The following is a 26,411-nucleotide window of genomic DNA, read 5'->3' on the forward strand; positions in this document are numbered from 1 at the left end:
CAAAACATTACGACTGTCACCTCTACAAAATACAACAGAGCAAAACGGTTTAAATACAAGCAATAATCACACACAAGTGAACTATTGCAGTTTTATTAAATAGGCGAGCAACCATTTTTCAAATAAACGGTTCATGTAAAAAAAAAAACAAAAAAAAACAACAACAACATTGTTTCCTTTGGTGAGTAAAAATGTACAATTCAAGAAAACACTTGTGTGGATAGAACATTTTCCCTACAAATACAAACCATAACAACATTGTATAAAATGTGTCCAAAAAAGCTGACAAACTACCGTAGTTAAGTACACTGAAGGGGGTGGGGCGGGGGGATTAATATATAAGATTTTCACAGGGGTTCATTTTTATGTGGGGGTTGTCAAGGCAAAGGAGGATCACAACATATGCATTCACAAGTTCAAAGACAAAAAAAAAAATAAAAGGCTGTACCAGTTAAATGTCATGACTCATTATCGGCACTGACAGGAGCAGAATTGGTGCAACCAGAACTTCGGTCCAGGGAGAAAATAAATAGCAGGTGCTATTTGGTGCACATGAGGAAGCATTTCTTCAATACGGCTTGAAAAGAAGAAGAAAAAAAAAAAGGAGAGAAGGTGTAAGCATATTTTAGTCCGGGGGAAAATAGTCACCAAAAATGTTTGGGCCAATGGAAGGACAAAAACAAAGAATGAGAAGTTCCAAAAAAGCGGGTTTAGTCGCTGCTGCTCCTGCTGGCCTGCTAGCTGGCCTGAAAATGGCAAGTCAAGGAGAAGTGCACCGGTAGTTGACCGATGGGATAACGAGTCAAGCGTAAGTCACGCTATGACACTCGGATCATCTGAGCCACCGTCTCGTCGGCCGCCACCTGTGCCGCTTCCTGCTGTTGCTGTGAAGAGAAACGTTGGCTATTTATAGCACATTGAGTCCCAAATAGAAACAAGGGCAACCAATGGCTTTGCTGAAGATGTTACGAAATGAAAAATAACAGGAATTTTGTTTTGAGGGGGCGGAGTGTCTATTTTGGCCAAACATTGCTAGCCTGCGAGCTAACATTAGCTGTGCGGCACGCTATCCGCTTAGTGTCAATCGAGCGCATCTCTGCCCTTAATCCAAATCCGTCTAAATTTCCACCACTTCTATTTTTGAGTCAACTGACCCATTGAAATGCCAATTACGGCCAGCGCGGCGGCGCACTTCAAAGCAATTGACCTCAAGTAACCTCTTTTCGACTTGACACGTCACATCTTTCAGCCGCACGCAACCAGGATTGAAGCTAGCTTCCACGGTACAAAATGGCCCCATGTACTCGTTACCTGTGCCAACGCCAGCGCCATTTCTTCCTTTTCCTTGGGTGAGAAGAAACGCCCTCCATCGCCTCGCTTACGCTGCATCGCGTGACGGTGGCGAGACTCGTGCAAGTATTTCTGAGAGTAAAAAACAAGCGCTTGCTTTGAATTTTTGGGGACCGACGCCATGTTGGGAAAATGAGCCTTACCCTCCTTTCTTTGGGGATCTTGCCCTCGGCCTCCAGCTTGGCTCGGGCCTGGCGTCGCTTCAGGATGCGGTGGTACTGCTTTGCGTTCACATAAAGGGGCTCCTCCTCCAGCATCTCGGCGCCCGGCAGAGGAATCCGCTGCATCGTGGGCACCGAGCCACCTCCCGGCACCATCTGATCCAGAACACTTTTTTGCATTAGGGCCGAAACGAATCCTCGAGTGATTCGGGTACCTCGGATCAACAAAATAGCCGAGGCGTATTTTCTGCCTCGAGTGGCTGTCGGGAGGAAGTCATCAAGCTCGCCGCAGCAACAATGACTTAAAATCAATCTTACCTTCCCAAATAATAGATGCACATAAATGCCTAGCTATGCTTTTATTTTGAAGTGGTTCTCGGCAGCGAGACTTGACTCCTTTTTCAGACTGTGTTGGGACCGTCACAAACTGTTCCAACCGATGTCAACGTCGCCTTGATAACTAGCTAACTTTATTACTCTGGCACTGTGTGGAGTTTGCATGTTCTCCCCGGGCCTGCGTGGGTTTTCTCCGGGTACTCCGGTTTCCTCCCACATTCCCAAAACATGCATGGCAGGCTGATTGAACACTCTAAATTGTCCCTAGGTGTGAGTGTGAGCGCGGATGGTTGTTCGTCTCTGTGTGCCCTGCGATTGGCTGGCAACCAGTTCAGGGTGTCCCCCGCTTACTGCCCGAAGGCGGCTGGGATAGGCTCCAGCACCCCCCGCGTCTTTTGTAACAAGCAAAAAATTTTTGTTTTTTTTTAAACCAAAAAATCTGATTATTGGCTCGAGTTTTCAGTAGGATATCCGCAAACAAAAATATTGGCTAGCTGCGGCTCTAATGTGCTTATGTGTCTCTTAAAAAAAAAAAGACAGTGCCCACAGCCTGCCTCTCCAAGCCGTACGTGTGACTGATTGCGCAACGCAATAAGATCCCGGATAGCTCAAGACTGGGTCTTACCATGACCATTCCACCCGCATTGACCATGTTGCCAGAGACGGGCAGGGTGACGGTCACAGTGCCTTGGCTGTTGCTGGTGTTGGCGGCGGCGGCGCCTCCCGCCTGCACGATCTGGGCGCCCGCCAAGCTGGCGGCGGGAATTGTGATCATTCCTGACAAACACAGATCCGACTTTTAGGCGGCCAACAAACACCCCCATGTCAAACACCCGTCTATAGAAATCAATATCCCCGGTGAAATGTCATCTATTCCTCTTGCCCCACCCCCCGAAAACCCCTTTTTTTATGGTGATGTGATGTGAATAAGAAAGCAGCAATGGATATTTGAATAGATTTTTGAAAACAATTAAACCATAATATCTATATATATTTTTTAAAAGAGTTTTAACCCATCAATTTGACCCAAATCATAACAAGAGTGTTGAAAGAGCGGCGCCGCATCAACGAAACTGGTGTGTTCTGCACTGGGAGTGGACCGGTGGTGTGTGTGTGATGCGGCGTGTGGCTTGGCGTACCTTGCTGCAGGACAGTTCCATCCGCGTTGACTGGCTGGTAGACAATAGTCTGGCCATCAGCTGTCTGAGCCACTTGTTGGCCCTGCACACTGATCTGCTGACCCTGTGGGGAAGAGACGCTCTGTCAACTTTGTTTTATTTTTTTTCCTTCCCTTTTTGGGAAAATGGATTATTAGATTGGAAGCGACACGGTGGACGAACGGTTTGCAAGTCTGCCTCATCAATTCGTCCATTCAAACTTTGCGCTTCAAATCTAGCTTCTGAATCTGCTGCGTGAATTCCGTTGGTCCTTAACCATTTAAAACAAAGAGACTGTCCAGATGTCTGAATGCTTGTGATGGACAAGCGAAGCTTCATGAAGCACTCGTGATGGTTTTTGACTCCTCGAGAGGGCACTCTTGTTTTAAAGATGCAGTGGAATTTGAACACATTTCCATTGCGCTAAAACAAGAGCGTCATCGAGAGGAGTCAAAAAGTGCTTCATGAAGCTTCGTTTAGCTCAAGAATGCAATAAAGTAGGAAAATATGTGGAATAAATCTCCTTAACGCTTTGCCGGCGAGTAGTCAAGACCTGGTTTTGTCCGGCAGTGATGGCCGTCTGGGGTTGCTGGATGATGATTTGCTGAGGCTGGCCCTGCTGACCTTGGAGCTGCAAAGTTTGACCACCTTGCAGCTGGATCTGACCGGGCTGCACCAGCTGGATCTAAAAAAAACAAACAAACCCCACAATGCATCAGTACACCAAACGTACACAAAAGATCCCGTTGCGAGTTTCGTGCCTCACCTGTTGCAGCCCCTGAGCTCCGGACACGGGAACCTGCATGATGGTCTGACCCTGGCCCCCCGACATGGCCTGCACCATGATGGGCTGCCCGGATGACGTGATGAGCTGCCCCCCGCTCACCTGGACCATCAGAGGCTGCCCCTGCACCTGCACACCAGGACGACCACTGTCACAGCAGCACGGCCAGCTCGACTGATTTCTTTTATCCCGAGAATATTTTTTTTCAATATACGGCCAATCGGCAAACAGAAACGAGGGCTGCAAAATTTGGGGAATGTTGACTATGAACTTCCTGTGTAGTAAACACAAATGTATATGTAACGTGGGATGGCGACTGCATACGTACGAGATGCATGGCGTTGATGCTTTTTTTTTCTGTGTTGTTCCAGACCACAGGAAATGAATCAAACCAAAGGGAAGGAAGTTTTTAAACCCTCCGTCTGAACCAATCAGAACATTTGAACGGCATTTCTATGACCCATTTCTTAGTTCGAAGTGCACTGCCGGCACTTTCGGCGATTGGAAACCCCTCTTGAGCGAAGGAATTAGTGAGCTGGAGTATTCCGACGTTTCTTCCCCATCGCTCAACGAGATGCAGAGGGTTCACTGTGGTCTGAACTCTTACGACGTTCTATCAGTCAAGCGTTTCATCCCAAAGCGTTCGAAAACAAAAAGTGTCGAGCTGAATGAAAGCTTCTGCTGTCTGGATGAGCGAAGAACGGGTGTGACAGGGAATTCATGCGAGTGGCTTCTGATCACGCCGAACCCAAAAAAAAAAACCTCAGCAAACGGCAGTCACGGCACAAAATGACGGCGCAGGCGGACGCCGGGTGAGCGGCATGCGGTGATTTCAGACGGCTGGGCGACGCATGCCACGGATCAGATGCTTCGTGGAAATACAAGCGGTCCGCCCCCGACTGCTGCATGCAAATGCATATGACTCCAAATTTGCTACATGGCATTTTCTTTGGTCTATATCAGCCTTTTTTATTTTTTTTAATTGGGGGGGGGGGGGGCGCTGAGAAATCAGCCTACTTTTGTAGATTTTTCTCTCTGTTGGAAAGTTCTGCCAGTAACTCAGATCATTATTGTCGTCAGCGTTAATGGGCCAGAAAATAATGTATTTTATTCATTCTATATTTCTTTATTAATCCGTTATCAGAATTTTATTGTGTAGAATATCAGCATCGGTATTAAAAAGAAACATTCTAAAATTGTCTGCCTGAAGAAAAAAAACCCCCACAACCCTAAATCGCATTTAGTATTTTTTTTTGTAGCTGTTTCATGAAACAACCTGCAACAGATTCATGAGATTCCCGTTCGTTCCAACGGGGAATGTTGATTCAGTCTTTTCTCTGTACGAGTCTCCCGATTTGCTTGTCTCTTTTATGACTAGAGTGAATAAAATGAAGAAAGAAATCCAGGTTCAAAACGATGCGCTTTCCCAACACCCCTTCTTGAGCCAGTTCAAAGTATTTTTTTTTTACGTCATGTTTTCAAAAATCTTGTTTTATAACTATATTATAATACTATATTTATTATAATATATATATATAATTATAATATTATAATTATTATATTATATTTATATTATATGTAATATTATAAAAATATTATAATATATAATACTCTATTTGTATTTATTTATATACTATATTTACTATACTATATTTTACTATAACTATGTAACACCTTGGTACTGGTAAATGTTGAAACATTGTGACAAATTTTCATTCCTTATTACGCCCCCTGTACAAGAACGGGGAGGGGCGGGCAAACGTCTGACGTCACTCCTCTTGGAAATTTCAAACTCGGTACAACTTTACTGATGCACAACCAACAGTAGATGGCATCGATGCGAGCAAAGATGGAGTCATAGAGGAGACGAACGCCACCGACACGGTGGCGGCCAAGACACCACTACCTGGAGTGTCTGCACCTGCTGGCCCGAGGCCGTCACCACGGGCGCCTCCGTTTGCAGCTGCACAGCCGTCACTGTGCCCTGGGCCTGCGGGCAAGGCACCACAATGCAACCTTACAAAAACCAACACAGTCGTGCTACCTCGCTGGTAGGGAACGGCCCAAAAAGAAGCACAATCTGGAATCCGACTCAGAAGCCTTGAAAGATCATATTTGTTAAGACTATAAACTGCCACCCCCCCCCCCCCCCAAGATGCCACCAACTTTTCAATGTTATTCACTTGAACCGAATTCAACAATCCATACTGGTCCAATACTTTTGCTCACCTGAAAAGTGTGTGCCTTCAAATAAAAAAAAAAAGTACTCTGTCCAAAGTTGTTTAGCCCATCTCGAGGTAAATACCAGGAAATAAAAGCCGGACTTTAGTCTCATATTGATCTTTTGATCTGAAAGCCAAACGTTTTCCGTCCACCACAAAAAAAAATAAAAAAATGAATTGACCTTGCCGTTCCGAATACATTTGAATGGGACGATATGTTTCTTGGCCATGTCAGGTCTGAGTGCCTGGGAGTGTTATTTGATTGTTGACTATCCACCTGTGCTTGGGGCAGTGGTGCGAGCTTCCCGAGGGATGAGCGTGATTGATTGTGAACTCACCTGCTGTTGGATCTGTCCATTGGCAGTCTGCACTACGATCTGCTCTCCGGTCGCCGTGGTGGCAGCCGTGTACTGCTCCATCGCCGCTTAACCAACACGCCGTTCTTTGATCGAGACACAAATTGTCAGGGGGATCACACAGTATTTCACACAGCTATTCAAGGCATTATTAGAGCCCCCCTCCCTCCACATACACACAAACATTTTATTTATTACATACATAACTGTGACCACAGGGAATGCCTGATAAGATCAGTATACCATGGCTAAAAAAAAAAACATTAACAAAACTACATGTGAAGATTACAGCTGTGGAAAACATTAACAGCCCGCACCCGCCGCAAAAAAAAAAGGACAATAACAACACTTTTTGGGTATTTATCTGTTCTAAATGACAATATTTCTATTTGAAAATAATGTCAATAGTTCGAAAATGTTAATTTTACTTCACGGTCATGCAGACTACTGCTCAACAGAAGAACTGTAAACATTTTAAGGGTTTGTTAAAAAAAAATTGACATTTATCAGACATTTGAAAAGGAGATCCGCGTTTTATTTGTAGCATTTTTAGCCTGCCTTAAGAACGCACATTTTTGGAAAATAAGAAGACATTATTAAGACGAAGAGGCAAGCCCTGTATTTAGAGTTGAATGCAGAAGCACTTAGCATAGCTTTGAATAACATACGCGTAAAAATAAGCAATTTCAAAACATGTTCTTTTGATCGCGCGGGACAAGGCGCCTTAGCTCATTCAAGGGGGATAAGGGGGTCGGGTGGGGGGGGGGGGGGGGGGGGGGGGGGTAAATAGGACTCGTCTTGGGGCCTCATCGAGGAACATCCATTTGAAGGGATTTGATCCGCGGGGACGCTAGTAGTCACTTCCACCAATCCGCGATATTTGGCCAGAAGCCGTTCGAGGGCGGCGAATGGAGCCATTCTCCACCGTCCCTTTGTTCGAGCTAACAAGCTAATGAGTTAGCTCGCCCGACCGATCACGTCCCGCAAATTTGGGCACAGGCCCCGAAACGTACCAGCGTCATTCGATTTTTGTGCACTTTGTCGGGTTAGTCATTTGGTTGGTCCGCGGCAAACCAATCCGTGCTGACAGCTACCCAATGCCTTCAATCCGCTCTCCCTTACCGTGTAGTCGCCGCTGTCCGGTTTCCCTCTGATTGGCTCCAGTACAGCTCGCTAAAGCCCAATCAACAAAGTGAGCGAACAAAATGGCCGCAAATGAAGCAACCCAGTCGGGGGGGGGAGTGGGGAAGGGGGGAGGAGGAAACGTGGGAAGGGTGTGTTGCGGTGTCTCCAGGCGTCCAACAGATGTCGCAATCTGCTCAAGTGAGGTTAACCGTAGAAACATACTGTAAATTTGGCCTCTAAATTTCAGCGTCTGGAACTGAAGGACACGTCTTTCGTTATGTAATCGCCCAAGATGAGATACATATGGCTATGGTATTACATGGTTTACATACTTTCATGTAAGTATTTTGAAAGGCCGGGCGTTTTGTCAATTCATTTATTTCGATTTTTCCATTGCGCGTATCTAATTTGTCCATATGCACTCGCCGTACAAAAACAGGAACTGGTTCGAGTAGCCAACGAATAGTATTTCCTTTAAAATAGATGTTGGTGAGGCTCTCGTCTGCTGATCCACACAGGACATTTGCCAACAAACAAGCGTCCAAGGCCTGCGACTCACCACCGCCATGACCGCCGGACGTCTCTATGTCCTCTCCCGGTGGATTCGAGCAGTAGCGACCTCGTCCGCGTGCTTTCTCAAAGCGGTGCCGCCGCACCCCCCCTCGACGTTTTGCCGTTATGCCAGCAGCAGACGTGTGGGAAAGCCACGCGGAAGTCAAAATAGATCCCGCATGGAAGAAGAAGAAGAAGATGAAGACCCCATCATAGAGGAGGTCGAGGACAAACTCAACGCTTTGCTGGAGTAAGTTAAATTCCGAAGTGTCATACCCACCAGTATTGATGAGTTATATTCCAGTCGACTCTATTATAACTATGTATATTTATAACTATTATAATTATTTTTTGATAATCAATATACATTTTTAAAAAATCTATATTTGAAACTTTACGTGCTAATTTGACCCACGGCGTAAGAGGAGGGTTAATTTGTCTTCCATTCCAGAATCTGTATTTCGGCCAAATAATTAAAATTCTGTTTTTTCTAGAGAGAGTAGGAAAAAGCATCTGAGGATCAAATACAACATAATGGACAGGAAGATGACACCGTCAGGCGCTCCAGAGAGGACCTTGACATGGGAGGCCATGGAGACCATCAGGTGAGCTCTATGGGGAGGACGCTGACTTGGATAAGTCACGAGCGGTGGCGAGGAGAGATGACAAGTATTGGGTACCTCGACCCCAAACGTTCCTGCACACGAAAAGTTCCCAGATCGCTTAATTTAAATCCATGAGATTAAGGGATCACAGATTCCTGGTTCACAAAGGTCCCCGGACCTCGAAGGCTCCTGAAGATGAAAGTGTCCCACAGTGCTTCTGTTAGCCTACCTGCCGATTAATTTACTGGGCAACGCCGCATTTGAAATCCCGGCTCCTGTTTCAGGTATCTAAAGCGAGAGCATCCAGACGAGTGGACAGTCGAGCATTTGGCCGAAGGCTTCTCTGTCAGCCCCGCAGTGATCCGAAGGGTGGTCCGCAACAAGTTTAGCCCGACGCCTCAGAGGAAAGCAAAGCAGGACGCTAAGGTATTCTTGCATAAATTCTGTGAATTTTCAAAATCGTAAACTTGACATGGAAATGAACAGCACTTGATGGGAATTAATTACCGGTAGTAATAAACCAAACTAATGGAAAAGGGAATCGAATGCATTTGTGGAAACTGCATTTTCACGGAATTCTGACTGAAACAACCGGATTTCATACAGCAGTGACGACGACTTATTGAAAATAATTTCACCCCTTTGCAATCCTTCACCAAGGTGATGTCCAGGCTTCAGCGTCCAGCATTGTCTTCGGGCGAAGCCGGAACAGAGCGAAGCCGACCGGAGCTGCCCGCGGGCCGCTCGCTCCGACAGTTATCGCCTCCCGGAAACCCCCAAGCCGCTTTGGTTCCCGTGAATGTACCTAACCGTGAACCCCCGACTAAAGCTTCCGCCCTCGTTACCGGTCCAGCGATGCCGCCAAGACGTCCCGAAGGTGCCGCAGCAGCCACGACGACGCGGCCAGGGCAGGACGGTTTGATTGACGTCGATCCGGCGGAGTGGCAAGATGAGACGTGGGATGGACGAGTGTTTTCTGAGGAAGAGCTCGACGAGTTTAGAGATACGAAGCCTGCGCCCGCCGTGCAAGTTGGGAAGGATTTCTTTGATGGCAACGGCCACTTTTTGTACAGAATCTAATGAGCACAAAGATGCAACAGATTTGAATGTAATATATCAAATAAAAATTTTAAAAAGTGAAATAGTCAGGTGGCTCAAATTCAGATTTTTTTTTGACATTTGACGAGTTTTGCAAGTAGCGCCCAAAAAGTCAACATGGAGTCACAAGGAACAATCGAAATTTATTGGCAAACCCAAAGATAAAATTGCCTGACATGATACAAACGGCAGATAAAAAGATATTTACACGTAACCCTTATTAAATTACATATCCTATTTTTAGACGCTAAGAAGAATATGATGACGTCACTTTTATTATGTTGGCCTCGTAGCATATAATTGCCGTGGTCATTTTCAGCTCGCCGTCTCAGTATTGAGAAATGCGTTTGTGAAAATATGCGTCGATTCTCTGGCGCGCCCAATGGAGGCAACTGGTGTCTTGAGTTAGTGTTTGTTTTGTTTTTTGTTTTTCTTGTCAAGAACGTTTAAAAATAACTTGGGCATGGATGCTAGGAAGCTAACAATTTTTCCAAATATGATCCACACCACATGTACTGCATTCTGAACGTGCTCAAAACAAATACATTAAAAAAAAGAAGTGCAGATATCTCAAGAGAGGGGACGAAAAAAAAAACATCCGAACGTGTACAAATGTCGCGAGTGCCTGGCCAACGTTCATCTGTCAAAAAAAACATGTTGGTCTCATGTCAGCTGATTATTTTCAAATGTGCCGGTAATTATAATATATTATAATTATAATGATAATACTAATTTTTATCCATTGTGTTCATATTGTATTTAATTGAAAGATGTTTGTTGTTTTTTTTTTCTCTTTCTCCTTTCTTCTTTCTATATACATTCTTGCTGCTGGAGGCTGTAAATTTCCCCATTGTGGGATGAATAAAGGATATCTTATCTTAAGCGAGCTCTCCAAACATGGCGATGTCACAATGTGACTTATTGAAAAATCTCGTCGATCCGTTTTGTTAGAATATCAAGAGAACCGTTAGTGAGACGCCTGGAACGCGGGAACAATTGTGCATAGTCGTCTACTCGACTTCAAAGCCAAGTCGATTGTATCGGTAGTTGCCCATATTTGGAGTTTCCAGTCTAAACATGCATCAAAGGAAAACGAACCTTAGAGAATACAACCCAACCGGTGTAACAATTGGTCTAAAAATTATTTTGAGTCCAAAACTTTTGAAATTGTGACAAGAGGGGCTTGTGGTTATGACTTCAGTTGTAGTTTTGCGCTGCAAAAATTGCAACACGGCAGAAGTTGGGACAATTCGAGCCCACATCGGGCAGCAGGGGGACACCCTGAACCGGTTGCCAGCGGAAAGTTTAAGGTTCTCTGGAATATTCTCTCGAGTGTTTTGCATCCTTCATTGATCAAGCGTAGCAGCTCCAGCTACATGGCAAAAGCGTTTGGACATGCACGCAAATAAGTCTGTACATTTTATTGCTCTCGAACGGACGCTCGGAGTTGTGCTGTGTACTTCAAAGGGGCGGAAATTCTCATACTTTCTTTCCAAACTTAATTTCTCTTCACTTCGGAGCATGTGCATTTAAAAGAGTTGGCAAGAGGACAGTTTGAGTGACGCCAGATCAAAGTGCGAGCGAAAAAGAAGTAGCGCGACATAAGAAGCGTCCGGTCGCCGGGAACGCCAGGCTGGAAATCCCTCGAGAATGATTGACAGACCTCTCCGGTTGCTACTGCAACAGGTCCTTCAAGACAAAAAATGGGAAAAAGTATTAAGAGACCAAAACAAAATGGGAATTTCTCAATTTGCGAGACTAATAAAGGTTTTCTTATTGTTGAAAAGAAAAAAAAATAATTTCATATCAAGATTAGAATGACCAAACTGATCATATTACTGAAATGGTAATATGAATAAGAGTGGGAAGGGGGCGGGGCTAATAGCTGGGTGTGTGATTCACTATCATAGATGGATTTAAAAAAATTTTTTTTGGTGGCTCCATTTTTATAGCGCCCCCATCAACGATCAAACCATACAGGCGACGTACAAAAGCCGTCGGTCAGCATCTGCGCCGCGTTGACATGGGCCTACCTCGTCAGAGTCGTCGTGAAAGTCCATCTTTCCGTTGAGTCCGTGCTCGCTGTCCAACTGGTCGTCCAAGGCGTTGTCCACGCCTTCCGCCGCATTTTCGTTGGCCTGTTGCTGCAGTACCGAGTATCTGTGGACCAGGAACCTGCGGAGGGGGGGGGGGGACACAAATCTGTCTTTCTGGCGCGCACAAAAGAACAAACTGGTTGCTAGTCCATGACTTTGCACACATTGGCAAAGAACCAAAATGCAGCGGCACCTCTATTTAATGAGTGTCTCTTCGTACGAAATGTTCAAGTTAGGAAACGCCTCAACAGGAAAATATTGCCTCGTTACGAAAAGAAATTTCAAGATACGAAAGTTTGAACCACAGTCCGGGCTGCTACTCGCAGTTCTGAGTTTCCTGAACGCAACATACTTGGAGCTGCTCTGCCATTGGCTATTACCAAGCATCGCCCTGGCATCCCATTGGCTAAGAGCCACCTCTACCTTACACGTCGATATGTGTCCATGCAGCGTCCTCGTCATTGGGCCTTGGGGCCATTAGGCGTTCCGAATCACACGGAAAAAGTGTTCATCAATCGGGCGATCGCTCGCTATGCTGATCTTTGGCACGGACATTTTCGAAGGATCGTTTCAAGCCGACAAAAGCAAACCTCCTCGGGTCATTTATTTGTTCCACATTTTAATGCTTTAGAAAAACATTTGTGTCAGAATTTTGTGGGGCTTGGAACGGATTCGGGCGTTTACCTGGAAAATGCGTCTCTACTTTTGAAAATGTTCGAGTTAGGAAATTACTTCCAGAACCAATTCATTTCGTAAGTAGGGGGTACCACTGCACATGCGCCTGGCAGCAATGCACCTCCCATTCCCCGGAAAGGAGGGTTAATTGGGTGGGAGGGGGAAAAAAAAGGCACTCCAACCTGCCGCCGCAGACGTATTTCTTGATGATGAGGACTCCGGCAGCAACGCTCAGTAGCATGATGACTATCGTGAGCACAATGGCTACCGATGTAGAGGAGTTGCCTTTTGTCTGCTAGAAAGACAAAAGCACGACAGGACAATTAACAGCCTCGAAAGAAGGAAAAAAATAGAAGAAGGGGAGAAAACTGGAAAAAAATTAAGAATATATGGAGAAAAAAAAAAAAGAACCTGTACTGACCTGCATATCACTCGGGCCCAGCAGATCACTCACACACCTCACACTGAGATCAATTTCTTTACGCTCAGGAATCGTACCGCCCTCACATTTATCACCAGGGATTTTCCTATAGCTGTAGAGACAACGTTTCTTAGCTTTAGCATTAGATTTATTCTTTTTTTTTTTTTTTTTTTAAATATATGGTGTATTTGTCTGGTTGCGAGCTTAAATAAGGTCACAAATATCCACTCGTGAAACACAGCCACTGTATCACAATCCACAAATACTGGAAGTGCGCTGCACAGCTTTGAGGTTCAACAAAATTTACAAAAAAATTTAAAAAAAAGATTATATCTCCTCAGATTTCACAGCGTATACGATTCCAACAAAAATAAACGGAATACGTCGCCGTTGTGCAGAAAACTCACATATTTTTTTTCACATCTCCGTACAATTGTCCCTGAAGCAATGTCATCCATTTTGTTTCAAATATTTCAAGGGGCTCCAATTAAGTTTGGATTATCGGATACGGGTTTAGTGCAGATGAGGTTCATCCTGAAAGTTCAGCCCATTTTTGCAAAGCACTGTCAATACGAATGATTGGAACAAATACATGAGACGCGCAGCCCCCACCCCCCACCCCTCAAACCCAAAGCTGAACCAAGAACTGACTTGAAATGAAGTCCGGCAAGGTTCTTCTTACCCTTGTGTGCGCAGCTGTTCCTCTCGACCATGCAGACAGAACTCCAGCATCTTGCCTTGCAGGTCGGGCTCCTCCACACACTCGGCGCTATTCTCTTTGCGGTAGTATCCAAAGTCGCTACGTCAACGAGGAAAAGACGTCACAAAAGCGGCCTTGGAAACAATTGTGACTGAACATTTGTTCGGATTAATTGCTTGCTTGACTATTTTGAAGTTTCTGGTGCCCATGCCGAGCGGGTCGAGTTCGACCTCGCTCGTTATCTTGACTTCGGAGTTTTTGTGATGTGAGGTTGCATGAATCAAATATCCGTCACATAACGTAAAGTCATCTTGAGAATGAACCAGCGCCCTTCATCGACGGCTCTCCCGACTTACCAGAAGAAGTCGTACAAAGTGCACGGGCAAGGCGCCAGCTCCGTGCTGACCAAATAATCTCGTCCGTTCCAGCAAACGGAATCCTTGCGGAGGCGCCGGAATGTTTCCCTGTAGCCCAGGATGCAACCGTTGCTGGGATCGCTGATATTATCCGAGTGCGACAACCACTGCACGTAATCTGTCTTCACGCCTTACAAAGAAAGTCAACAAACAAACAAAAAAAATGACATAGGGGGCGCCGCACTCCAATTTTCATTCATTCAACAGACACACACAAAAAAAGTTTAAAGTCAATCTGGTGGCCGGTGGTTGTGTTATTACGTTGGCTAATGCTAAATGCTAAATGCTATGCTGGTTGACAGTTCAACAGCTGAATGCACACACCCTTACCCAACCTTTTTTGCTGGGTGCCGGCAGCGATTGGATACTTACTGGCCATGTCGTTTACATCGCGCCGGTCCCACATTGTAACATTGGGAAAAAAAACGCAACCCGGAAGCGCCACACGTGGTCCGCGGTACCTCGGCTCCATAGTGTTGCCACTCACAGTCTCTGGTAATGAGATCCCGGAAGTCGATGGTGGTGGAGACCCAGTGCTGGTTGACGATGCTGGTTTTGTAGCCCCAAATGCTGACGTTCATGGAGCGGGCGCCCGGTTCCGACGCCAGCCCCGTAAAGAAGATGGGCTCCTCGGTGAACTTGTACGTGTGCCAGCATTGTCCTTCATCCGTAGAGAACCTAGTCAGGACATCAGAGAGTCGACAAAACTCAGAAAACATCAACGAGTCAATCTTTTGTTAGCTACCTAATTCACGAGTTTATATTGCGTCAATATTTGGGTGATGGTCGAAATTTTGGAACTGTCATCAATTGGGATATCTCGATCTAAACAGGTGAAGTAGGGAGAACGTTAGTGATGGACAAACGAAGCTTCATGAAGCACTCGTGATGGTTTTTGACTCCTCGAGAGGGCAGTCTCGGTTTAAAGATGCAGTGAAATTTGAACACATTTCCATTGCGCTAAACCAAGAGCGTCATCGAGAGGAGTCAAAAAGTGCTTCATGAAGCTTCGTTTTCCCATCACAACACGTTTCTGCTTCGTACTTTCTACCATCAATAAAACATATGTTCACGTCCATCGCCAGAGTAATAAAACAGTCGCTTTCGTCCTCGCTCCGAAAGAGTGGTTCGCTTCTATGCTGCGTCCGAGTTTCGCCATGATCGTTTACCTCGGTTTGTGTATTTCCGGCAAATGGCGCTCCAGACACATGGACTTATAGACACGCACCAAAATGTTTGTCTCCACACAGGGTCCTTATCGACAGAAGAACAGAAAACAATCGGGAAACGCCACAGAGGAATACGTTTATGGGAGTTAGCCTCGGACAGCGTGTGGCAATGTAAGATGGCCGCCGGTGGCTTCACGTCGGCGCGCATACAAGTACTTCCTGTACTCAAAAGACTAAGATTCTTCGCAGATAGAGAATGCGTGGAGCACAAACGTTTTGATGACGCGTCTACTGTGCCGTCTGAGAACATGAAAGCGCTCGCCTAACTTGCGACACCCGAGCTCCGGCCCCGAGAAACGAGAACGCTTACTTGATCACGTCGACCGGTTCTTCGGGGTTGTGCTCCACGGCCACAAGCAGCCCACCCGAGTCTAGAATGGCATAATGATGCGGCCCGTCCAGAGCCTTCATCCACGTGTAGCCGCCGTCATCAGACACAAACACGTCGGGGGTCATCACCGAGATGTCGTTGCCGACACTCCCTGCCAAGATTCGGGCATATATGTTCACATTGACATTTAGGTCCAGAAAAGAAAAAAATAAATAAAAATGTGTCAGAGAGAATGATTGGAAAATCGAATTACCATGGGCTAATATTAAACCCACAGCGTTCGGTTCGCTCAGGGGCAGCATGGGGGCGTTTAGCCTCATAGCAGTGCTGTATGTCGCAAGGATGTGGAGAGCGCACTGTTCAGACAGAGACAAAAGTAGCATTTAGTACATGTGCAGCGCTACCTCCAAAGTCCGCCGCAACTAACGAAATGAAATCGAATGGCGTAGTCGTGGGAATTCGACTCAACTGTATTTCTTTAGCACTTTTAAACGATATAATACAAAACGTCTGTACCTGGAGCAAAAAAAAAAAAAAAAAAAAAGTGATGATCAATCTGGTGTGCGCACGTTGGCCACTAGATGGCAATATTCATCACACTATACCGCACAGTCCTCCGTAGTAAGAAGCGCATGTAGTGTTTGAAAGCACACGTTACAAACGTGCAAAAAGTTCAGAATTGGAACATCAACTGCCGCCGCCGAGTTGGATCTGGCTTGTCGTTTTGGCAATTTTGCTGCTAAAAATTGGATTAAAACTGCAGCGAAGTCGTAGTTTAAGTATAAAGTCGGGTGTGGGCTCTGAGATGATGGCACTACGGCACCACGCCTGGATTCGCAATGCACAATCTGCGGTTGCCAAGGATGTCAACAAAGACGCATGTGGGTTTGACATCTTTTTCTGGTCTCCTCACCTCTTCTGGTCGCTTGCCTTTTGAGTCGCAGTTGCTGATGGTGGGCTTCCGCAAGGGGGTCCACTCTCCTCCCATGTTATGGGTCATCACTGACCTCACAGACTTGTCTGCAACGGCACGGGAGCATTTCTTTTACCGACTGAATTATGGCCCGGGGCCTTAAAATTAAATCCGCCGCCCCTCCCCCACAAAAATCCAATTCATAATCCCCCCACCACCTTCACTTATAGAAAAAGCAGATGACAATGACATTCAAACCATTTGAGAAGCGCTGATTTAAGACACGTGGGCAGGCCTACCTTCGGTCAGGGTGCTAGTGATAAAAACCCCCCGCAGGGAGGTGATGTTGGTGAAGTCGGACTCGCCCCCCGTGGTGGTGTAAAGGTGGCGCTCCAGCGACTTGGAGAAGACGGTGCCCCGGTCGTCCGAAACGTAAATGGTGCCGACGCCATCATCTGAGCAAACGGGGTAAGACGGTAAGAGCCAAACGTTTCTTCAGCCAAAAGCGAGTCGGGTTTATTGGACTGACCCTCCGGTTCGTCGACGTGCATGAAGACCATGTCGTTACTGGCTCCCAAGATGGAGTAGAACTGATCGGAACCGATGGATGGCAACTGAGCCATGTTCCAGGTATCGCCCTGGTCCGCCGACACGTGGATCCGCCTCTGAGTGGCCTGCAACGAAACGCCGGAAGTTGAGAAGACGACAGAGAGTGACGACGGTCCCAAAAAAAAACCAAAAAAAAAAGTCTTCCAAGCCGTTCAGATGACGGCTTTTAACTTTCAAGTTCAATTTCGTGCAATGAATTCAGGCCATCAAGATGGATTTTGACTAAAAATTGATTGGGCATTAAAATTGATTGCAAACTAAATTTTTGCACTTATTGTTAGCCAATGACTGCGGTGTATCAGGTATCGCATCATTTAAAAAAAAGTAAATCAGGAAATAAATAAGTCGAGGAACCAGCAACGGACGTCACCCGAGAGGGCGTGGCCATCTCAACCTTTTTTGAAACGCAGCTACTTCTTGGGTACTGATTATTTCTTTACTTGTCTGAGATAAATTTTTGAGACAAAACTATGAGAATTTTTCTAATAGATAAAGATGACTATTCCCCCCCCAGGCCCCGCCCCCTGCCTCCAACATGTCAGAAATCAGTCCTACACAATCTAACAGCGGTAGGTCACATTTGCAAATTTCAAATCCTCTTTCCATGAATTCAACACCAAGAAGCGTATACAAAGGCTCGTCAGTTATTATTTTTATTAATATTATTTTAGAAATGCCCGCCCACAACGACAGGCGTCTATTTAGCCACCGACCCACCTCGCCCGTCATCACAGAAGCAAAGAGGAAGCGACCGCCGAGGCCGAAGGAGTAGATCTTGTTGGCGACGGTCTTGATGTTTTGCCCGAAATCAGTTGTCCTCCTGATCTCCAGCGCTCCGCGGGCATCTGAGCAAACACAAGGGGGGGTTAAACCAGTTGAAAAAAGCAGTGAGGCACTCGGGAATTTTGTTTGGAAGACTTACTACAGGATCCGTTGGGATTGGTTAAAAAAAAGATGGCGTTCTTCGTCCCCCTGGAATGAAAGGAGGAACGCTTATTTTCATTCATCACAATGACAGCAAAGGCAGGGACAACGATTAGGTGTTTGTTTTGAAGAATAGAACGCAGCATGATGGCCCAAGATTTTTTTTTTTTTTTTTTTGGCTGCTGCGAGCACAACGTCTATCCCCGCTTGAAATCTAACGCACTCGACTGTCAACGTTACTCGGGCGACAGGCAAACATACAAGGAAGTGCCTCCGGGACAACAAGGCGAGTCTGCTTGCCAAGTGGCTTTCGACTGCAAGGGTGGAGCAATAAGGAAAAGACCCCCGGGGGAGAATTGATGGGAACTTGTTTATCTCGTGCCAGCAGCGTTGGGAGTCATCAAGTTGGATTAACTGGGGCATGAACTACATTTTGGATATCAACACCTCTCGGAGAGTGGATGGAAGAGCACTTGAGAACATGTTTCATGAGCATATTTTCCACACTAAAAGGCGCACTGGATTATGAGGCGCACCTTCAACGAATGGCCTATTTTGTCACTTTTTTTCATATGTTGGGTGCACCGCATTATAAGACGCAATCTACACTGCCACCACTAGATGGAGCTCCGCTCAAGGAAACACCAACAGAACGGTTAGATGTCAGCACCTTCAACGAATGGCCTGTTTTGTAAGTTTTTTTTTCATATGTTGGACGCACCGCATTATAAGACGCAATCTACAATGCCTCCACTAGATGGAGCTACGCTCAAGGAAACACCAACAGAACGGTTAGATGCCAGCACCTTCAACGAATGGCCTATTTTGTCACTTTTTTTCATATATTGGACGCACCGCATTATAAGACGCAATCTACAATGCATCCACTAGATGGAGCTACGCTCAAGGAAACGCCAACAGAACGGTTAGATGTCAGCACCTTCAACGAATGGCCTATTTTGTAAGTTTTTTTTTCATATGTTGGACGCACCGCATTATAAGACGCAATCTACAATGCCTCCACTAGATGGAGCTACGCTCAAGGAAACGCCAACAGAACGGTTAGATGCCAGCACCTTCAACGAATGGCCTATTTTGTCACTTTTTTTCATATATTGGACGCACCGCATTATAAGACGCAATCTACAATGCCTCCACTAGATGGAGCTCCGCCCAAGGAAACGCCAACAGAACGGTTAGATGTCAGCACCTTCAACGAATGGCCTATTTTGTCACTTTTTTTTCATATATTGGACGCACCGCATTATAAGACGCAATCTACAATGCCACCACTAGATGGAGCTACGCTCAAGGAAATGCCAACAGAACGGTTAGATGTCAGCACCTTCAACGAATGGCCTATTTTGTCACTTTTTTTCATATATTGGACGCACCGCATTATAAGACGCAATCTACAATGCCACCACTAGATGGAGCTCCGCTCGAGGAAACGACCAACAGAACGGTTAGATGTCAGTAAGACGTATTGAATAAAGCAGCGACGCAGTTCACTTAACCAACAGCGAGTTCGAACATTGACTCGCTAACGTTGAACTCTGCGTTGTCAGCATGTCTCAAGCAAGGAGCCATTTTGGGGGTTGACATATTACCGTAATAATCTACACAAAGCGCATCGGTTCAGGGAATCCCAGATTCCTACTGAATGGAATGCGGTCATGTCACGTGGCTTTTTGATGGCGGGCATTCCATGTACAGTACGGCGTTGATTCTTTGCCGAGTAATAATAATAATAATAATAATACTTTTTATTTATAAGCACCTTTCAAGACACCCAAGGACACTTTACAATAACAAAAAATACAAAACAATACGGTATTCTTTCTCTGCCTGGCCCGTAACCACATTTAAGCTAATCGGAATACCGGTGTGTGTTCTTTCAGTCTGTAACCCACCCCCGCCAACCATTTGAACTCCTGAGAGGCATCATATTGTGACCATCCTCTCCATTTTAAGTGCTTTGACGCCATTTTGTAGATGAGTGCAAACCCACTTTTAGGAGAGGCGTCAATTGCTGGAGTTTTTTTTTTTTTTTGCTATTGGCGGCAGGCCGTATCCCACTTGACTGTAACTCCACTTTAATACCGAGGCTTGTTGACAAGATGGTCGCTCGCTCTCTCACCATTTCACCATACAGACCATGCTGTGGATCTTTCTCCAATTGAGGCCAAAATCTTTCGTCAGCCACAGCTCCCTCTAAGGACAAAAATAAGGATGACAAAAGACATGTATTAAAAATTCGGGGGGGGGGGGGGGGGGGGGGAGGCGCACATTTCTTTCCATCCAAAACTGTTGTTGTGTGATACTTAATGCACCTTGGAGAACACTAATTGGCCTGAAGCTCAAGTGAACTCCCTTTAAAAAATGAATGAGGAAGTCACTGGGGGGGGGGGGGGGGGGGAGGCAATTTGGAGAGCAGTGCTACACGTGGGCTGCTCAAAACCGGTCAACTGTCACTCCTGAAAAGAAAGAAAACCGGAAAAATCTCCTTCCTGAATCCTGCCTAATTGCCTTTTTCTTCTTTTTTTCACCTGGCGTGCCGTTTGGCCGCATAACAAAGGACACAAACAAAGACGTCGATTATGCGGTGAAGCCGTTTGGCTTCACGGAGCTGAAACTCAACAAACTAGGTCGGTGTTAATAAATGTACTCTGTGTCAACACTTGACTGATTATTGACGAGCAGGAGCGATGACGGCAATAAAGCCGAGAGGAAGAAGGTAGAAGGTAAACTATGCATTTGAATCCAGTATTTTTTTTTCTCTCTCCGCCATTTTGAAGAGATCCCAAGTGTCAATATTTCCACAATATGTCCCCCCCCCCTGTCAGCTTACTTTGTTGCTGAGGCCCAGCAGCACGTCGGAATTCTCCGGATTGTACGTGATGGCCGAGGTCGGATTGAAGGGAAGGTCCAGGCGGGTGAAACTCTTTCCAAAGTCGCTCGAGACAAAAATCCGAGAGCGGTGACCACCGGACACCTCGCCAGTCAAGATGACCTAAACCGGCATGGGACAAAAATCCAGATTGACCAATCCAAAAGATATCACACCAGGAAACCGCGGTTGCACTTCACTGACTTTGCCAGAATTCTCAGGGCCGATGGCAATGCCAAACTCCGATCGGATGAAGGTGTTGTTGATGAGCTTGGTGACGTCCAGGAAGGTCTTGCCATAGTCCTCGCTGGAAGAAACCAAGTCACCGTCAAATCGGAGTGCGACTCGCCGCGTCTGACGTCGGATGGGACGGCGGCACAAATACCTTCGATAGAGTTTCGACTGTCCTAAATTGATCATGAAGATGGGAACGTGGAATGTGGTCAAAGCTAGGATGACCTGTCACAAGAAGGAAAACGTTTAGCGTTGGATTAACCATCGTAGTCCACCACTTGCGATAAATGTAAAATTATGTGTTTAAATCCAAGACAAAGGCATTCGGAAAAACACGAGAGAGCTGAAACGTATGGGGGCGTTCTAAAATGGCCTAAATTTCATGACGTCACCGGCTGATAATTCTCAGGCATTTCAGCAATAATAAAAAAGGTTTTGAGTCCGTAATCTTTGCAATTTACATATTTTGCACCATAGAGACCCATTATAATTCATATTTTTGAATGCATCGTAAACCTAATGTGTATACATGCATTTCACACGATTTTTACGTCAATCGCTTTGTTTTCGCTTGGACAGACGTAGGCAAATGAGTTTGCCTTTTTGCAGGAGGCTTCAAACCAATGCATTTTACATGAACACGTCCGGTCGGGGATGTTAGTAGGGTTTGGTTGGGACCTCCAGACACAATTTTTTTCCTTTTGCAAAAAATAAAGAATAAAAAATCCCAAAGAACTAATAAAAACTGTATATGTATGGATAGCACAGATGTCTCTGAACATTTTGAGTGTTTGAAAAAAAAAAATAAGAATGTTTGTATAACACAAAATACATCATTACAAAAATTGTAAAATGCGTAACTTAGGGTTTTTTTTCATTTGAAGGACCCAAGGGTTAAGGCGGGCTGATTCGTCCATTTTATCAGTGAGTGCGACTTCATTTGTTAGGCCGCTTATTCATCTCGACCCCTCAAAGCTGACGGCCACGAATTTGCACAGCAGCTTTGCGACCCCTCGGGTGACTATTCCCTTCTCCCCCCGCCCTCCAAAAAAGCGACTATTTATTTCCCCTTAGAAACAGACGTGTCACTAAGCTGTCAACGCTAAGCGGCCTTTTGTAAACTCGGTTCTCTCTGTCGCCAGCCGTTGCTGTTCAAGTTAGTTGTGCGCAACCAACAACAAGAAAAAGGATAATAAATAATCATTTGTTTAGGTAACATGACACTTACCCCCGTGCCATCTCCAACCCAGGCCAGTAACACCGATCCACTCAGGTCATGGAAAGTATGCTGAAAAGAAAAGGAAAATTTGGAAAATCATATTTATTCATCAATGATTTATTTTATCATAAAGGTTGAGTTGAGTTTTTAGGTCCACCGTAAGTCAGTTTTCCACAAAAACATGCCCCCTTCCTCCCCGCAAGGTGACTTCTGCTCATTTTTCACGGCAAGCTAGCGAGCAAGCAATTAGCACAACTCAAATGTTTCCAACATGTGACTGCTTTCGAAACGTTTAAATGGCAACAATGACTGTTGGATGTCTTCAACCAGGAAAAAACAAAAAACAAAAACAAGCCGAACTACTAATAACTAGCACGCAGCCGGTCACAAGGCCACTTTCTTGCGCTCGGGAAGTGAGTTGAGAGCAGGGGTCACCAATATGGTGCCCCGTGGGCACCGAGTGGCTCCCAAAGATGACATTAGTAGCCCGTGGGCTTGTGCTAAAATTAGCGCACCAACAATGGGCCTTGTGATTCTCTCGGAAGGTTGGAGAAGTCGTCATTTGAAAAATGTAAACACTGGGAGAGATTTATAAAAATAAAAATGTTATTGTGGCGAAATCGTTAACAGGATGAGGCTCTGCACATAAATAATTATCATTAATAACAACTTCAGTGTATTTCTGGAGGACTTGAAAAGAAGTCGCTCTGAGCTTCACAAAGTTTGGTGAAGGCAGGTTTGGAGTTAAAAACCCAAATTACATCGTCGCAACACACACACACAAAAAAAAAAAAACACAAACAACAAAACACTGAAGCGGTTAATCCGGTTGAGAGATATGCAGCGAGTATAACGAGTTACACTTCCTCAACGTAGTAGCCATGATGTGCTACACACATGTATTTGGAGATTTTCACTCCCGCTTGATCCAACAGAAAAAAAAATCCGTCCCAGTCTCCGACCACATTTAAAAAAAAAAAAGCCTGAAAGGAGAGTTCAAATGTGACCATTTGGCCCAAAATACAACCGGAGGTTTAAAAGACAAGCTTGGTGGCCATGCCGTGGCATTTAGATGTTGATCGGAAAGATTTTGCAGAAAAAGGTGAAAGATTCTACAGAACCGACACGAGTATTTTTGCACACGACAGACCTGAATGAGTTCGACATGAGGCAATTTCAACAATTTGCATGACAAAAAGGGAGGAGCTTCATTAAGTCAGGCCATAACGTTTTTCAAAACAAAAGTTGTTTGCCGCAATCCTATGGCATCTGTAAGAAGTCGCAACCCTTTTTGTGTGGGGATTCCCTGGAGATTTAAACTTTTTTTTTTGTTCCGTCTGCAATCCAGCCACCGTTTTAAGGTCAAGTTATCGTTGAGATACTGGTACACTGACTTCAGCAATGGCAAAGTCATACAGTATTATACAATATATTGCAACTGTGATATTGTGTCCCTCCCATACAGTTGTGCGCCTGTAATCAGGCCTCCATTTCAAGGCCAATGAGTGCATCTGCGACTGAACACATTTTGCTTATCAATATGTTACAATATAATAACTGCTATAATTACTTCGGCCAACCCAAAGTGTTCAGCACCTGCATTCCAGCCACCATTTTATGGGCCAGTTAGTGTCCATGGACCCGAGCCGCTATTTTCGATATAATACGATGCATCACGATTCCAATAATATCTCCCACGTGTACAATTCTGTAACTGCTATCCAGTCGCCATTTTAGTGTGCCTGGACCACTGCTTCCATTTTAAACATGTTGTTGTATCGATACAGTTTTGCAATACCGATATTTTGTCAACCTTTACTCTCCGGCACCTGCATTCCAGCCAGCAGTGTAGAAGCCATTTCATTAGGGCACATGGACAGCAGCTATTTTACACATTTTCTTCTACTGACAGAGAACGACATACCACGGTACCGATATTTGACCCGCACATTCAAGTTCTGCACCTGCGATCCAGCCGCCATTTTAGGGCCAATTGGCGTACCTGCCTACCTGGGCCGATCAACGTGTAACTGGAGCGCAGCTGATAACTTACACGGTGCGTGTTGTTCTCCAACTTGGCCTCATATCCTTGAAGAGCGTCGCAGGAGGCGTCCGGCTGGGCGCTCCTCTTCCTCACGCTGTGACCCCAACCTGCTGCCGCGGACCCCTTGAATCGGTTCGAATCTCGAAAAAAAGTCCGTCCGGACGCTTTGTTGAGGTCCAGGAAATCCGCACCGGCTGTCAGAGTTAAGAGGGACAACAGCAGGCAGCCGCGGAGCGAAAGTCCCATACTTGTCGCCACTCTAAGATTAAAAAAAAAAAGGAAAAGAGTTTGGAAAAATAAATTTATATTGAAGCCTCGCTGATATAATTGAAGGTCGCTACGGGCTTTGGTGATGCGAATGACATCAACAAAACACAAACGCCGCTGACAGCGATAATTTCACGATTTTATATCCGATACATAGACCCTCAAGTCCAGAAAATAATGTAAAAATATAAATATCTATTTACATACAGTATAATAATTGACGATGGGAGCTGAACGCCAAAGACTGAATGGTCCACTTGACACCAAGCGGACTTTTTGGCTCTGTACCTCCGCTCACCGAAAAACGAAGACGCAATTGGCTGGCATTTCAATCGGCTCCACCCATTTTCTCAATTTGATTGGTTATTTGGATAGAGGGCGGTGCCATTACGAGGAGGTAACAATGGGTACGGCTGTCAAGACACGTCCAAGGTAGGTTGAGAGCAAAGCTGTCATGTGAAAAACAAAAGAAAACAAAACCCAATTAACTATTAATCTGTCAAAAGAAAATTTCGACTACTTCCCCCCTAAACACAGGACGCCAACCCTTTTAACGGCATTTTAACTCGTTTTTGTGGAACGGACGTGCTTACCAGTCGATCCCCGTACACACTCTCACTCTCTCACTCTCTCTCTCTCTCTCTCTCTCTCTCTCTTTCTCTCTCTCTCTCTCTCTCTATCTCTCTTTCTCTCTCCCCATATATTACTGTTACTGTATGTGTATGTGTGTGTGTGTGTCTTTTAATAAACACAAGATTTTAAAAATTTATTATTTTTGTGGGAACGTGTGTTGCACATTTCTTTACTTATTTACATAAGTAAATTTGTCCTCTTGGTCAACAGTAATAGCTGGCTAATAAGCTAACTTCTACTCCTGAGCAAAAGCTTAGGGTTCATTTTTCAAGGTTCATTTTTCAAGAATTTTGAAACTAAAATGTCCTCCAATTCTGGAATGTAACATTGACCCAGTTACATTATTATCGAGGTCACGGGAGGTCCATCATGGTGTGTGTGCGCGCCGCGCGTGTGTGTGTGTGAGACGATGGGCTGCTTCCGCAAAACCATGACTGTGCTCATGAGTGCGGTAGGGCAAAAAAACTCTTCATATCTTCTGCTTCAAATGAAAACTTCACTCATATCAATGTAATAAGTCTTGATTTTTTTTGTATCCGATGTAGCAGTGTGAGACCACCTAAGAGGATAAATGCAAGTATTTGTTGAGAACGGGAGAAGCAGATCATGTGCTATTTCTCGTCAAGTTATTTGATTATGCGCTTCTTTACTCGCCGGGTGGCAAAACCAGTCTGACACGTTCCCATGATACCCGGCAGTGAAAACAAGAAAAAAGCTGCCAAAAATAAAAAGTGCCGCAACAAGTTTGCTGAATTTCAAGGCTTTCACCAACCTGTGCTGGAAACCCCTCGACGCACTAGCATTCCTTGCCTTTTTACAACACATGAAATGGTGATCGTGTGTTGAGCACAGTTTGAATCCCAGTGGAGTCAAGCTTTAACCTGAATTTTCTCTCAGATTTTGCCCCCGCTAATTTAATAGAGCTGGCTTCAAATATCAAATAACACAAATAATGAGGGGCGGCCCGGTAGTCCAGTGGTTAGCACGTCGGCTTCACAGTGCAGAGGCACCGGGTTCGATTCCATCTCCGGCCTCCCTGTGTGGGGTTTGCATGTTCTCCCCGG

General features: G+C 45.3%; 3 protein-coding genes and 1 long non-coding RNA gene across 10 annotated transcripts; 1 reads left to right on the forward strand and 3 right to left on the reverse strand.

Annotated features, from left to right (window-relative positions):
* Window positions 1–77: 77 nt before the first annotated feature.
* nfyal (nuclear transcription factor Y, alpha, like) lies at window positions 78–7,633 on the reverse strand. 5 transcript variants are annotated; one of them, XM_052055410.1, is made up of 10 exons: window positions 7,489–7,633; window positions 6,349–6,452; window positions 5,695–5,778; window positions 3,771–3,917; window positions 3,558–3,689; window positions 2,987–3,089; window positions 2,473–2,624; window positions 1,494–1,667; window positions 1,312–1,422; window positions 78–884 (listed from the first exon to the last, which is right to left on the reverse strand). In XM_052055410.1, exons 2-10 carry the CDS (start codon window positions 6,427–6,429, stop codon window positions 819–821), a joined length of 1,050 nt encoding a protein of 349 aa, XP_051911370.1. In that variant the 5' UTR covers window positions 6,430–6,452; window positions 7,489–7,633; the 3' UTR covers window positions 78–818. The 5 variants fall into 5 exon arrangements, with proteins under 5 accessions (XP_051911370.1, XP_051911367.1, XP_051911368.1 ...); XM_052055407.1 differs by having other exon boundaries at window positions 5,692–5,778; XM_052055408.1 differs by having other exon boundaries at window positions 5,692–5,778; window positions 7,380–7,526.
* A 95-nt stretch (window positions 7,634–7,728) lies between these two features.
* On the forward strand, window positions 7,729–9,792 carry ngrn (neugrin, neurite outgrowth associated). Its single transcript, XM_052055463.1, has 4 exons — window positions 7,729–8,293; window positions 8,538–8,648; window positions 8,933–9,074; window positions 9,309–9,792. Exons 1-4 carry the CDS (start codon window positions 8,058–8,060, stop codon window positions 9,726–9,728), a joined length of 909 nt encoding a protein of 302 aa, XP_051911423.1. The 5' UTR covers window positions 7,729–8,057; the 3' UTR covers window positions 9,729–9,792.
* Window positions 9,793–9,869: 77 nt separating this feature from the next.
* sort1b (sortilin 1b) lies at window positions 9,870–25,042 on the reverse strand. Of its 3 annotated transcripts, XM_052054500.1 has the most exons (21): window positions 24,922–25,042; window positions 24,457–24,704; window positions 22,413–22,472; window positions 21,336–21,409; window positions 21,155–21,257; window positions 20,912–21,073; window positions 20,201–20,274; window positions 18,059–18,108; window positions 17,854–17,981; window positions 17,057–17,201; window positions 16,827–16,982; window positions 16,528–16,634; window positions 15,868–15,970; window positions 15,594–15,765; window positions 14,542–14,732; window positions 13,995–14,184; window positions 13,621–13,737; window positions 12,939–13,050; window positions 12,700–12,812; window positions 11,780–11,921; window positions 9,870–11,435 (listed from the first exon to the last, which is right to left on the reverse strand). In XM_052054500.1, exons 2-21 carry the CDS (start codon window positions 24,691–24,693, stop codon window positions 11,421–11,423), a joined length of 2,451 nt encoding a protein of 816 aa, XP_051910460.1. In that variant the 5' UTR covers window positions 24,694–24,704; window positions 24,922–25,042; the 3' UTR covers window positions 9,870–11,420. The 3 variants fall into 3 exon arrangements, with proteins under 3 accessions (XP_051910460.1, XP_051910471.1, XP_051910451.1); XM_052054511.1 differs by having other exon boundaries at window positions 12,700–12,809; window positions 24,457–25,012; XM_052054491.1 differs by having other exon boundaries at window positions 24,457–25,012.
* LOC127594125 (uncharacterized) lies at window positions 18,115–19,269 on the reverse strand. Its single transcript, XR_007960606.1, has 3 exons — window positions 19,137–19,269; window positions 18,893–19,000; window positions 18,115–18,621 (listed from the first exon to the last, which is right to left on the reverse strand). It is a non-coding gene; the product is annotated as an uncharacterized LOC127594125 (long non-coding RNA).
* Window positions 25,043–26,411: the final 1,369 nt, after the last annotated feature.

The sequence above is a fragment of the Hippocampus zosterae genome, chromosome 2 (genome assembly GCF_025434085.1).
Source record: "Hippocampus zosterae strain Florida chromosome 2, ASM2543408v3, whole genome shotgun sequence".
Classification (NCBI taxonomy): Eukaryota; Metazoa; Chordata; class Actinopteri; order Syngnathiformes; family Syngnathidae; genus Hippocampus; species Hippocampus zosterae.

Coding starts and splice junctions, on each gene's coding strand:
- nfyal (XM_052055407.1), bottom strand. CDS start 6,429: ATGGAGCAGTACACGGCTGCCACCACGGCGACCGGAGAGCAGATCGTA. Junction 3,690..3,770: donor GAGCTCAGGGGCTGCAACAG/GTGAGGCACGAA, acceptor TGTTTTTTTTAG/ATCCAGCTGGTGCAGCCCGG. Junction 3,090..3,557: donor TCACTGCCGGACAAAACCAG/GTCTTGACTACT, acceptor TCTTCCCCACAG/GGTCAGCAGATCAGTGTGCA.
- ngrn (XM_052055463.1), top strand. CDS start 8,058: ATGACCGCCGGACGTCTCTATGTCCTCTCCCGGTGGATTCGAGCAGTA. Junction 8,294..8,537: donor AAACTCAACGCTTTGCTGGA/GTAAGTTAAATT, acceptor TGTTTTTTCTAG/AGAGAGTAGGAAAAAGCATC. Junction 8,649..8,932: donor GAGGCCATGGAGACCATCAG/GTGAGCTCTATG, acceptor CTCCTGTTTCAG/GTATCTAAAGCGAGAGCATC.
- sort1b (XM_052054500.1), bottom strand. CDS start 24,693: ATGGGACTTTCGCTCCGCGGCTGCCTGCTGTTGTCCCTCTTAACTCTG. Junction 13,738..13,994: donor ACTTTGTACGACTTCTTCTG/GTAAGTCGGGAG, acceptor TCGTTGACGTAG/CGACTTTGGATACTACCGCA. Junction 12,813..12,938: donor TGGGCCCGAGTGATATGCAG/GTCAGTACAGGT, acceptor TTGTCTTTCTAG/CAGACAAAAGGCAACTCCTC.